At 40.9% G+C, this 14504-nt stretch overlaps 1 protein-coding gene across 2 annotated transcripts in view; it reads right to left on the bottom strand.

Annotated features, from left to right (window-relative positions):
• map2k6 (mitogen-activated protein kinase kinase 6) overlaps nt 1–14504 on the bottom strand; it is a 51346-nt gene that overhangs the window by 12577 nt on the left and 24265 nt on the right. For both annotated transcript variants that reach the window (NM_001136549.1, XM_014211405.2), the window contains exons 2-5: nt 7287–7350; nt 3366–3414; nt 2270–2383; nt 1792–1911 (exon numbers count right to left, since the gene is read on the bottom strand). In NM_001136549.1, the coding sequence (NP_001130021.1) occupies nt 1792–1911; nt 2270–2383; nt 3366–3414; nt 7287–7350 (347 nt within the window). The remainder of the gene's footprint in view (nt 1–1791; nt 1912–2269; nt 2384–3365; nt 3415–7286; nt 7351–14504) is intronic.

Raw genomic sequence — 14504 nt, 5'->3', positions numbered from 1 at the left:
ACAGATGAAAGCAGGTTCACACTGAGCACATGTGACAGACGTGACAGAGTCTGGAGACGCCGTGGAGAACGTTCTGCTGCCTGCAACATCCTCCAGCATGACCGGTTTGGCGGTGGGTCAGTCATGGTGTGGGGTGGCATTTCTTTGGGGGGCCGCACAGCCCTCTATGTGCTCGCCAGAGGTAGCCTGACTGCCATTAGGTACCGAGATGAGATCCTCAGACCCCTTGTGAGACCATATGCTGGTGCGGTTGGCCCTGGGTCCCTCCTAATGCAAGACAATGCTAGACCTCATGTGGCTGGAGTGTGTCAGCAGTTCCTGCAAGAGGAAGGCATTGATGCTATGGACTGGCCCGCCCGTTCCCCAGACCTGAATCCAATTGAGCACATCTGGGACATCATGTCTCGCTCCATCCACCAACGCCACGTTGCACCACATACTGTCCTTTAGTCCAGGTCTGGGAGGAGATCCCTCAGGAGACCATCCGCCACCTCATCAGGAGCATGCCCAGGCGTTGTAGGGAGGTCATGCAGGCACGTGGAGGCCACACACACTACTGAGCCTCATTTTGACTTGTTTTAAGGACATTACATCAAAGTTGGATCAGCCTGTAGTGTGGTTTTCCACTTTAATTTTGAGTGTGACTCCAAATCCAGACCTCCATGGGTTGATAAATTGGATTTCCATTGATTATTTTTGTGTGATTTTGTTGTCAGCACATTCAACTATGTAAAGAAAAAAGTATTTAATAAGATTATTTCTTTCATTCAGATCCCTTTATTTTTTTGAGCAGTATATATAACAATTATTTAAAGAATTATAGATAGACTACACCTGGATGCAACCGCTGTGTCAGATTTTGAAATAGCTTTACGGAGAAAGCACATTTTTCAATATTCTGAGTACATAGCTCAGCCATCATGATGTGCTATTCAGACACCCGCCAAGTTCGGCGCAACCTAAACTCAGAATGAGTATTCGAAATATTCTCTTACCTTTGCTGATCTTCGTCCGAATGCACTCCCAGGACTGCTACTTCCACAAGAAATGTTGTTTTTGTTCGAAATAATCCATATTTATGTACAAATACCTCCGTTTTGTTCGTGCGTACAGATCACTTATCCAAAGACATAACGCGCGAGCGCGGAATGAGAGACGAAAAGTCAAAATGTTCCATTACCGAACTTAGAAGCATATCAAACGCTGTTTAAAATCAATCTTTATGGTATATTTAACGTAAAATTGCGATAATATTCCAACCGGACAATAGCATATTGATTCAAGAAGAAAAAGAAGGAACGGCGTGCTCGCGTGACCACGCATATCCAATCCCTTTGTTGCCAGGCAGACCACTCAGTGAATGAGCTCCTATTATCTGCCCAGTGGCAGGAAAATGCTCAAACCACTTTCTGAAGGCTTTAGACAGCCAATGGAAGCCTTAGAAAGTGCAACGTCCCCCACAGACACTGTAGCTTCGATAGAGAATCAAAAGAAGAACTACAATTCTCAGACTTTCCACTTCCTGCTTGGAATTTTCTCAGGTTCTTGCCTGCCATATGAGTTCTGTTATACTCACAGACACCATTCAAACAGTTTTAGAAACTTCAGAGTGTTTTCTATCCAAATCTACTAATAATATGCATATTCTAGTTTCTGGGCCAGAGTAGTAACCTGTTTAAATTGGGTACGTTTTTCATCCGGCCGTGAAAATACTGCCCCCTAGCCCAGACAGGTTAAGAAAAACGCCCTATAATGTCTAAGTATTATTGTTATTATAAAGTAGCTAGTTACCTCTCTGAAGAGTGCGCCGTAGAAAGTGACTGTGTAGAAGCAGTCTACTGTCCTCATTGAGATGTCCAGGTCCATCAGCAGTCTCTTCTGTTCCTGGGTGTTCACTGTGGCACGGATCCTCTAGGGTGGGAGCGAAAGGACATCAAATCAATCAACAAATCAAGTCCATCCATCCATCCATCCATCCATCCATCCATCCATCCATCCATCCATCCATCCATCCATCCATCCATCCATCCATCCATCCATCCATCCAATGTATTACATCAACAGCTGTCACTATTGCTGCGTTAACACAGGCAGCCCAAATCTGATCTTTTGCCCAATTATTGGCAAAATAACTGACCTGATTGGTCAAAATACCAATTATTGGGGAAAAAGATCAGAATTAGGCTGCCTGTATAAGTGCTTTTGCTATAGTAACCTGACCTAGATCTCCTGAAAGCGAACATCAATTACATCATCAAATCTCACATACCTTCACTGCCATGATCAAGCCACTGGGCATGTGCCTCATCTTGTCCACCACACCATACGCCCCTCTTCCCAGCTCGTCGATTTGCTCCAGGTCATCGGCCTTCACCACAAAGTTCTGCACAGGACAGACGGGAGAGTACCATGTCAGGCTGGATTCAAACACGGTGATGCAATGAGAGAGCAAGACTGGGTAAAAATCTCCCTTCCTTCCCTTACTTCTCCCATAGTTGAAGTAATCAATGAATACAAAAAGAGGGACAAAAATATTGATTGATTGGTACCCAATCCTCATCTTGTGCAAACAAACAGAAACAGAGAGCGACAAACACGAAAAGAAACACCAAATCCTAATCTACCAACATACGGGGTCATTTTAGGTGGGAGTATCTCTTATTCTCTTTGTTTAAGAGTGCTGCTTGGCTCTGCGCTATGTCTTTGTTTAAACATCTACACCAACCCAAGTTTTTTATCATCATGGAAAGCTTTGTACATTGAAACACTAAATACTGTATATAGTCTCTTCTAAGGGATTGATGGGTTGAGTCCAAAGACACCACAAATGCCCCTTTTCATCTGAAAGAATAGTTTACGTAAATCATGGGACCATTTTTTTTCTTACACTTTATACAAGAACCAAAAAATAAATTGCTGCCCTGACTTTGACTTCAGGCTATATTGTAAGACAAAAAAACCTTGCATCTTTGCCAATGGAAAATTCCACTTATTTGATGAGTTTAAAATAAATATTTTTACTGCCCGTCAGGCAGTAAAGCACATTCCAGTCTGCCTACAATCAGAAGTGTTCAATCTGGGTCATAATGTTTGCTAGGCCGTTCTTTATGGCTCACAGACCCTTAATTGAGCCAAGCTTTCAGCTTTCTGCATCCAGACCACAGACAGAGGACCTAACTCAACCTAAAGTATACAGAGGTTAGAACAACTATACACAGATGTAAAAACGTATGTTTATGTAAGTTCTTCAGTTTTATATAAAGGTTTTGTCAAAGGAACATGTGTGGGAAAGAACATAGTGGTAGACGAAAGGTAAGAATGTGACAGTAAGAGATAGCATACTGAACATTAACTAGATGAGGTACCTTCTCTCCGATGGTCACACAAGCTTTCGAATCCAAATCTCTTGGGGGTCTGTAAGGTAGACAGTTGTTAGGATAAAAAAAAGTTTATGTGCAACATTTTCTGTATTCATCAGGGTTGGGGTAAATTTGGAATTTCTGAATTAAGTTAATATATTTATATTAATTATTAATTTAATTAAATTCAGACAATGAATTTGAATTGGCCACACACCACAAGATACAAAAAATTTGAATTGAAGTAAAATGTAATTAATTTAAACCAATTCAACTGAGACGTGAACCATGAAATTCTCATTCATTTGACAAATAGTTTATCGAAAGGATATGCCACTTATTAATGCAAAAAAATACACATACCATTTCAAATATTAATTTGATTATAATTCAGATGTCAAACTGTATTTTTCTTCTTTGTCAAGAGATGTTAGATTGTTCCCTTGCATACGGCAGTGTTCGATCTAATGCATTCTGGGATTTTTTCATCTTCTGATATTTAAAAACGTTAAGGGAATTATTCATTATTATAGACAACACACAACATGATCTTAGAATATTTCCAGACCTCTGTAATTATTTTAAATTGCTTAAATTGAGTTTTAAAAATGAAACATTTTAACCTTATGCTGCATGGCATTGCTGACCATATATGATGTCAAAATAAACATTTATTTGGTGACGTGTAGAATAAATAAGCCATTTGGATTTCATTGAAATAAATTCTTTCTTTAAAACAAATTAAATTCCAATGATATTCAAATTCAATCATTTAATTTAAATTATAGAGCAATTTGCAACTCAATTCAGAATGGACCCCAACCCTGGTATGCATTAATTCATTATGATTTACATATTTAATGTGAATAACTGCATGTAGCCTAAATGTTAATGTAAGAAACTGAGCATTAGTCCAGAGTTATCTTCTTTTTGACAGTGAAAATGTGCTCCATCAACAATATTCACTGGGGCATTGCGCCAAATATAACAGTATGTGAACGCATCCAAAAGGTCATCTCTAACTAGCCTCCTCTATCCTCATTAGTCATGGGAGGAAACAGAGTCATCAGTGACATCTTTATGATCATTAAGTTGATTGAGCAGCATTGTATCCTGTAATATTCATGTGAAACATACTTAATCTAAAATGGGTTGCATTCTGCTGTCATATCATACTGTGCTATGATTGGTTAAGACCAACCAGGTCGTGAGGTTATTGCAGTTCATCATGGCCGGAGACACGAACATACCAGCGTAACGTGGTTATTTAAGGTTCCACTTGCCACTGCAAAAATGTGTATTTAATGTTTACGTATTTTAATTGGTTGGTTCAAGTCAGACGTCAATAAGGTGTAATGTAATTTGCTGCGCTTACAGATAGGGGGAGATCGAACAAATTCTTTCCAGCCCGATAATTCTGTGCAGGCAGTAGGTCATGATTTCAAGTGCTGTGTTCTGTTTTCATATTTACGATGTTTATGAGTTCAACACGTACATTAATTGGTGCATAATATACAGTTTGATGTAATTCTAGCCATGCATTTTGACTGGATTGCTATATGAGCGATTAGCTAGCATGCTCTGTTGAAGTCATGGTGGTAGTATTTAGCGCACGATTCATACATGGTAGTTTCTCCTTGCTGCAGATCCATGCTACAGCAGCCATCTTGGCGCATGTCAGATCCATGTTACTGCAGCCATCTTGGTGCATGTCAGATCCATGCTACAGCAGCCGTCTTGGTGCATGTCAGATCCATGTTACAGCAGCCATCTTGGTGCAAGTCAGATCCATGCTACAGCAGCCATCTTGGTGCATGTCAGATTCATGCTACAGCAGCCATCTTGGTGCAAGTCAGATTCATGCTACAGCAGCCATCTTGGTGCAAGTCAGATTCATGCTACAGCAGCCATCTCGGTGCAAGTCAGATCCATGCTACAGCAGCCATCTTGGTGCAAGTCAGATCCATGCTACAGCAGCAATATTGGTGCATGTCACACATCTTATGTGCTCAATCTTTGTCTCTTTCAGGTATTTATACATATTGTGTTTTGTATTTTGTTATAGTTACACTACCGGTCAAAAGTTTTAGAACACCTTTATATTAATATTTTACTATTTTCTACATTGTAGAATAATAGTGAAGACATCAACACTATGAAATAACACAAATGGAATCATGTAGTAACCAAGAAAGTGTTAAATGAAAATATATTTTACATTTGAGAATCTTCAAATAGCCACCCTTTGCCTTGATGACAGCTTTGCACACTCTTGGCATTCTCTCAACCAGCTTCAACTGGAATGCTTTTCCAACAGTCTTGAAGGAGTTCCCTTAAAAAAAAAAAGAATGATAGTCCCACTAAGCCCAAACCAGATGGGATGGTGTATCGCTGCAGAATGCTGTGGTAGCCATGCTGGTTAAGTGTGCCTTGAATTGTAAATAAAATCAGACAGTGTCACCAGCAAAGCACCCCCACACCATATTACCTCCTCCTCCATGCTTTACAGTGGGAAACACACATGCGGAGGTCATTCGTTCACAGACACAGCGGTTGGAACCAAAAATCTCCCATTTGAACTCTAGACCAAAGGACAAATTTCCAGCAGTCTAATGTCCATTGCTCGTGTTTCTTGGCCCAAGCAAGTCTCTCCTTTTTATTGGTGTCCTTTAGTAGCGGTTTCTTTGCAGCATTTCGACCCTGAAGGCCTGATTAACCTAGTCTCCTCTGAACAGTTGATGTTGAGATGTGTCTGTTACTTGAACTCCGTGAATAGTTTATTTAGGCTGCAATTTCTGACACTGGTAACTCTTATGAACTTATCCTATGCAGCAGAGGTATCTCTGGGTCTTCCATTCCTGTGGTGGTCCTCATGAGAGCCAGTTTCATCATAGCGCTTGATGGTTTTTGCGACTGCACTTGAAGAAACTTTCAAAGTTCTTGAAATGTTCCGGAATGACTGACCTTCATGTCTTAAAGTAATGATGGACTGTTGTTTCGGTTTGCTTATTTGAGCTGTTCTTGCCATAATATGGACTTGGTCTTTTACCAAATAGGTCTATCTTCTGTCATAACACAACTGATTAGCAAGAAAATAAATTCCATAAATTAACTTTTAAAAAGGCACACCTGTTAATTGAAATGCATTCCAGGTGATTACCTCATGAAGCTGGTTGAGAGAATGCCAAGAGTGTGCAAAGCTGTCATTAAGGCAAAGGGTGGCTATTTGAAGAATCTCAAATATAAAACATATTTACTACAGTACATGATTCCATATGTGTTATTTCATAGTTTTTATGTCTTCACTATTATTCTACAATGTAGAAAATTGTCAAAATAAAGAAAAAGCCTTGAATGAGTAGGTGTTCTAAAACTTTTGACCGATAGAGTATATTATTAATTTTTCCTCAGTCTGATAATTCTGTGCAGGCGATCCATGCTACAGCAGTCATCTTGGTGCAAGTCGCACATCTTATGTGCTCATTCTATGTCAGAGCAACTGGGACCAATACGTGACCTTCTTTCACGTATTACACAACGCAAAAGAGAATACAATCACATCTGTTACACCAGAGTTTAGTTAATAAAGTATAGCTATGTTTTATAAAGATCCTGTCGTCCTGCATTTTATTATTTTGTACAAAGTGTGCAAAACAAGACATTCATATTATCATGTATCATAAAAAACAGGGGAACACGTTATATTAATATATTAAGTTGCTCTTGTACCTTTGTACTCAAGTAACATTGTAATTACACTAGTAACGACATGTTAATACAATTTTGGTACTATTAGGCTACTTTAGTAACCACATTTTAATTGCATAGTGAGCGTTTTTTGTAATTACACAAGGGGAATAACACAGTGTTGTTGGAATACACAAAGAGTTGTCATATAAAGCAGATAAATAAGACTGAAAGTCTTACGTGGCAGCAGCAGGAGGCTGCTCAAACACGTCCTTGGAGAGCGGGAGCACGGGCTTCCTCTTACCTGGAGGGAGACAGAAAGGACAGCAATAAACAACTTGTAGAACAATACAATTATACACACAGACACACACACCTGAAGACAGCAAATCACATTCAACAAAGTTAGAACAGCAGTTTGGATGACCACAATCAATTGTAAACTGGAGTTTCTAAAAATGTTCCTTTTAGTCATCTCAGATGTCCCATCTTGTAGTGTATTTTCCCTTCCAGAGCCCAAGCCCAAAACCCGACAGCCAGTCAGACACTTACGGTTGGATGCAGTGAGTGACTCCAGATCCTAATTGAACACAACAAGCCCTGTGACAGCGAGCAGTGAGAGGAGAGGAGATATGTCTGCAGCAGTGAAGCCAGGTGGGTTAGACTGCGAGCAGCGAGAGGAGAGGAGATACGTCTGCAGTGGTGGAGCCAGGTGGGTTAGACTGCGAGCAGCGAGAGGAGAGGAGATACGTCTGCAGTGGTGGAGCCAGGTGGGTTAGACTGCGAGCAGCGAGAGGCGATACGTCTGCAGTGGTGGAGCCAGGTGGGTTAGACTGCGAGCAGCGAGAGAAGAGGAGATACGTCTGCAGTGGTGGAGCCAGGTGGGTTAGAGCTCTCTCCATCTGGAGGTACTGCACTGAGCGGGCGGAGCGTTTAAATGGCACAACACCACAGTAACAGGGCATTACAGACACTCCTGACGGTGTGACTGGGGCATGAGTGACAGGTTGCCGTCGCCAACAAAGTGTGTGTATGTTTGAGCGTGCACGCGAGCATCTGGTTCACACCTCCCCTGACTGGATGAGGAAGCTAGTGCTTCCACACACAGACCTGGGTTTAACTACCATTTGAAATAATTGCATGTAATTTAGCTGTGCTTGATTGAGGTTGCCTGTTGCAACAGAACCAATATAAAAAGTCCCAAAATTGGAAACCCCGCCCACCTGGCAGTCCAGGCAGACTAAAGCAAACACTGAAAATATTTTAACGATTTCAAATAATATTTAAATCCAGATCTGCTCACTAAATCCAGGTCTGTTTACACAGCAGGGCTGGGCCACACATCCATGTCACACACTGTAAACAGGTGATGCCACTACCTGGCTTTGAGCACAGTGATTTGACTTGCACCAGGAGGCATACTGCTTATGGTTTGATCGGCAAGTTTTGGAACGTGAGAACATTTAAAAGTAACTGAAGACAAGTACTTGGGAGAATCCCACAGCACACAGCGGTATTTTGCATTGTCAGGTAAACCCACCTGACAATGCAAAGTCTGTGCTATGATTAGAGGTCGACCGATTAATCGGAATGGCCGATTAATTAGGGCCGATTTCAAGTTTTCATAACAGTCGGAAATCGGTATTTTTGGAGGCCGACTTGGCCGGAAAATGTTTTTGTTACCTTTTTTTTTTTTACCTTTATTTAACTAGGCAAGTCAGTTAAGAACACATTCTTATTTTCAATGACGAGCTAGGAATGGTGGGTTAACTGCTTTGTTCAGGGGCAGAACGACAGATTTTTACCTTGTTATACATTTTCCCTAGTTAAAAGAAATTCATGTTAGCAGGCAATATTAACTAAATATGCAGGTTTAAAAATATATACTTGTGTATTGATTTTAAGAAAGGCATTGATGTTTATGGTTGGAGCAACGTGTACCTAAGCGATTATATGCAACGCAGGACAGGCTAGATAAACTAGTAATATCATCAATCATGTGTAGTTAACTAGTGATTATGATTGATTGATCGTTTTTTATAAGATAAGTTTAATGCTAGCTAGCAACTTACCTTGGCTTCTTACTGCATTCGCGTAACAGGCAGGCTCCTCGTGGAGTGCAATGTAAAGCAGGTGGTTAGAGCGTTGGACTAGTTAACCGTAAGGTTGCAAGATTGATTCCCCGAGCTGACAAGGTAAAAATCTGTCGTTCTGCCCCTGAACAAGGCAGTCAACCTACCGTTCCTAGGCCGTCATTGAAAATAAGAATGTGTTCTTAACTGACTTGCCTAGTTAAATAAAGGTCTAAAAAAATAACAATAAAAAATAAAATAAAATCGGCCAAATCGGCATCCAAAAATACCAATTTCCGATTGTTATGAAATCGGCCATTCCGATTAATCGGTCAACCTCTACTGGAAACCATACTAACTGAAACCTCACAAATATAAATAAAACACCCACACACAGGGTGTCCTGGTTTGTTGAAACCACAGCCCAGGGTGTGCTACCCCCACCACCTCTCTCTCTGTGCTGCCTCTCACTGCATGCCTCATGGCTTCCACTTTCCAAAGCAGCTTTGTTGCACCAAAATGTCACTTTGGGTCCCTCCCACACGCATTTACACAGACAACAATAGTAGCCTAACTGAAAACCGACACTATAGTCTTCTAATAAGTCTACATTTGACTACATTTGGACCAACACAGAACAAATGAAACTATCTGCAGGTTTCAGACTGTCAAAATATTCCCTGCTCTATTCAACACCTGGCGTGTGTGTTCAGTGAAACTTGGGCGGCTGAGGTCCGAACAGAGAGCTTTCCTGTAACATACCCTGCCAGCCTGAAATGTTCTGAACACTGCAGATAGAAATAGAATGAATAGAGCTGACACAATTCCCTTTTCTATCTGACAGACAATCATATCTGTTCTACATGAAACATTTCTAACAGCACGTTATGCAACGTTACATCCTTTGGACAAGCTCCTGGCACCTCTCACTGATATCTTTGCCAAAACAATGAATCGTTGAGTGGTTATTATGGCTAAGTACCAGGCACCAGCTTCCCCAAGCTTTCTCAATGACTATGCATGCCAGGCTGGCAAGGTATACTTCTGGCAGGGTATACTTCAGGCATGCTCTCTCTTTGGTCCTCTGCCTCCTCCCTACCTCAAATAATGCATTTTCATATCCCAAACTTCAGCCAAAAATAATATCTGGTTAGTGGTTTTGGTTGAGCACCAGCACCTTTACCAGGCTTTCACAATGATTGCGCATGGCATGCCATGCTGCTAGGTGATTCAGCAAAACTCCACGGAACTAAGCCTCAGCCTCCCAGTCTCTGGCTCAATGGGACTGGACAAGACGCGGCACGCTCTACTCCATCGAGAAGACAACAGCTTTCAAAGCTTTCATCTCCAGTCCACAGTGGCCAAACATGCAAATCATCACAACGCAGCCAGACACCACTCCCTGCTGAATGCGCGCTGATTTAATATGTAGCATATAGGCTTGCTTTACATTCATTCACACAGATTTGCATGCATGGGAGATAGACATACATGTACGCAAAGCGAAGTAACTCGTAACGATACAAAAAGACAGTGCATGCACTGACATACATGCCAAAGAATTACATGAGAGTAGAGAGAGACATTTGAATATAGCTCAATCAGGCACACATAGTCAAGATGTCGCTAAGTGATTGGAACAGACCTAGTGTACTTCCCAAATGGCACCTTATTCCCTATATAGTGCTCTATGGACCCTGGCCAAAAGTAGTCCACTACGGGTGCCATTTGGGATGCAGACCTATAGCAGGCCTGTTTAAACATTAGGATTCTATCAGATCTCTCCAGAGAGGAAAATCACAACAAATGGAACCTGCAGTTGACCTAGAACAAATATGTCCAGTGATCGTTACTCAGAGAACGAAAGAGAGAAAGGTATAGGATCAATAGATTATATAATTTACAGTGTACAGGGAAAGAATAAGCTAATATGCTGCATTGTCTGTCCTGAGCCAATAAAATCTGGTTAGCTTCAAAAACAGGCCTTCAAAAAAAGCTCTTACTAAGATTACAATTCTGCTCATATATTTTCACATCTGTGAGAGGGAATTTTGGCAAGTTACAGTATGCAAATACAGATGCGGTTTTTAGTTATTCCACATTATCTTGCAAAATGTAAAATCATATATACAATCTCCCCTTTTAGGCTTTTTCTCGCTGATCTCAACATTCAACGCTAGTTTTATTTTACATTGTAGCCTAACAAGCTGACAAAACCAGACGCGTTGCATGCGTGAGCGTTGCAAAATAAATGTACACATACAGTACCAGTCAAAAGTTTGGATACACCTACTCAGTACAGGGTTTTTGTTTATTTTGACTATTTTCTACATTGTAGAATAAGAGTGAAGACATCAAAACTATGAAATAATGGTATACAGAAGATAGAATTATTTGGTAAAATACCAAGTCCATATTATGGCAAGAACAGCTCAAATAAGCAAAGATAAATGACAGTCCATCATTACTTAAAGACATAAACATGAAGGTCAGTCAATCTGGAAAATGTCAATACATTTTTACGTTTCTTCAAGTGCAGTCGCAAAAACCTTCAAGTGCTACGATGAAACTGCCTCTCATGAGGACCGCCATAGGAAAGGGAAACCCAGAGTTACCTCTGCTGCAGAGGATATGTTCATCATAGTTACCAGCCTCAGAAATCGGCAATAAACTGCACCTCAGATTGCAGCCCAAATAAATGCTTCAGAGTAACAGACACATCAACATCAGCTGTTCAGAGGAGACTGCGTGAATCAGGCCTTCATGGTGGAATTGCAAAGAAACCACTACTAAAGGACACAAATAATAATAAGAAGCAATGGACATTAGACCGGTGGAAATCTGTCCTTTGGTCTGATGAGTCCAAATTTGAGATTTTTGGTTCCAACCGCTGTGTCTTTGTGAGACGCAGAGTAGGTGAACGGATGATCTCCGCATGGGTGCTTCCCACTGTCAAGCATGGAGGAGGTGTGATGGTGCTTTTCTGGTGACACTGTCAGTGATTTATTTAAAATTCAAGGCACACTTAACCAGATTGGCTACCACAGCATTCTGCAATGATACGCCATCCCATCTGGTTTGCGCTCAGTGGGACTATCATTTGTTTTTCAACAGGACAATGATCCAAAACACACCTCCAGGCTGTGTAAGGGCTATTTGACCAAGAAGGAAATTGATGGAGTGCTGTATCAGATGACCTGGCCTCCACAATCACCGGACCTCAACCCAATTGAGATGGTTTGGGATGAGTTGGACCGCAAAGTGAAGGAAAAGCCGCCAACAAGTAAGTGCTCAGCATATGTGGGAACTTCTTCAAGACTGTTGGAAAAGCATTCCAGGTGACTACCTCATGAAGCTGGTTGAGAGAATGCCAAGAGCGTGCAAAGCTGTCATCAAGGCAAAGAGTGGCTACTTTAAAGAATCTAAAATATATATTTTTTTGTTTAACACTTTTTTGATTACTACATGATTCCATTTGTGTTATTTCATAGTTTTGATGTCTTCACTACTATCCTACAATGTAGAAAATAGTACAAATAAAGAAAAACCCTTGAATGAGTAGGTGTGTCCAAACTTTTGACTGGTACTCTATGTTATTGAATAATTTCATCCAAACTGCTTGCATGCATCAACAAGCATCTGAGTAGCCAGGCGCTAAAATAGAACTTGGTGCTATTTTAGATGCTTGAGTTACTGCAAGTCCAGCCTCTCCCATCTCCTCATTGGTTTTAGGAGCATGTACCCACTCGGGTGACTGAGAGACGAATGAGGACCACACCCCACTCCAGTTGGTTGCAGTAATGCACCTTAAAGTTGATTGCCAATGCCATATAAAATCCCCAGAAGAAGAAGACTGAACTAGGAGAGATTACTAGAAACTAACAAGGTTTCCCCTTTTATCTGTGGATTAATTTTCTGAGTAGAGAACACACGATTTTGTAATGACTCAAAATGGGTCGATATTCTACAAAGATACAGCAAAAAAAAAAGACTGTACATTTCAGGTAAAATAACAACCCAATGTTTATATCCAATGACAAATTAGCTAGTAACAGCAAGCTAGCTAAATGTCCATGAATGTTTCATGTGTTTCGACCCGTCCCCAAATGAATATAGTTGGTTCAGAGTTATTTTTTATTTCAACTTGCATGTTCTGATCGCATCTGGTGTGGATGGACAAAATCAACACGCGCGCAATAGAGCACGCACGTGCATGCCCAGTGTAGTCAGCATGTAATTAAAAGCAGTAGTACTGAAGCCAAAGAAATGGCGAAGAAAACAGCCAGTGACCTCTGCCAGAGCGATCTTTGCTGAAACCAAGGCTGCCGGAGACAGTGCTTTGAGCAAAAGCTTTGTGCAGCCAGACAGGCCCATGCCTCACACTGCAGATAATAAACCAAGAGTGGCATTCATAGCAGGCGGAACCAACCAGCCCGCTTATTCTCCCTCTTCCAAACCCACACTGCCCGGAATTCCAACAATCCCAAGAGGTCCTCAATTGAATTCCTGAGACCCAGAGGAAGATATGAATAAGACATCGGCATGAGGGATGGACGGAGGGAGAGAGGGAAATAGAAATGGGAGGGGGGCAGGCCAGAGCAGAGACCGACAGAGAGAGAGAGGGATGAAAATAACATATCTTGAGCCTGCGGCTGTTATGCCCCTACTGGCCACCCAGGCAGTCTGTGAGATACCCTACACATTCCAAAGAAATGTTCCATATGCACAAAAAGCTAATTTCTCAAAAATGTTTTGTTTAGAACCTCTGTTAGTGAGCATTTCTCCTTTGCCAAGATAATCAATCCACCTGACAGGTGTGGCATATCAAGAATCTGATTAAACAGCTTGATCATTACACAGGTGCACCTTGTGCTGGGGACAATAAATGGCCACTGTAAAATGTACAGTCTTGTAACACAACACAATGCCAGATGTCTCGAGTTGAGGGATAACTGTTCCTGCATACTGCTGTGTAAACTCACCTCGGTCTCTAGAGCAAATACAAGTCATGTCTACTTATTTTCTATATTGACAGACTAATCTACTGTTTAATTAAAACATGTTTACTTGGCAACAAATTAAAGTTTAAATGATAAACCAACTACCTGCATCATTTGTTTTAGCAGTAAGACTGAAGCTGGTTTATCGAAATACATTTCATGAATATCACAATGAATTGATCAAGAAGTTGAAGTCAACACTTTAATGGTTTCTGATGCAGCTGAAATCATTTAGTCATTTGTCAGTACAGTCGTAAAAAATATTAAATAAAATACAATTACATACATATATACAACAGCTAGCAATATCTATACCACAACGCAGTTGTGAGCATACTAGGCATTCTACACTGAACAAAAATATAAACGCAACATGTTAAGTGTTG

Source organism: Salmo salar, chromosome ssa01, assembly GCF_905237065.1.
Source record: "Salmo salar chromosome ssa01, Ssal_v3.1, whole genome shotgun sequence".
Taxonomy (NCBI): Eukaryota; Metazoa; Chordata; class Actinopteri; order Salmoniformes; family Salmonidae; genus Salmo; species Salmo salar.
Note: the sequence above shows the minus strand (reverse complement) of the source record. Positions and strands in the feature narration are given on the sequence as shown.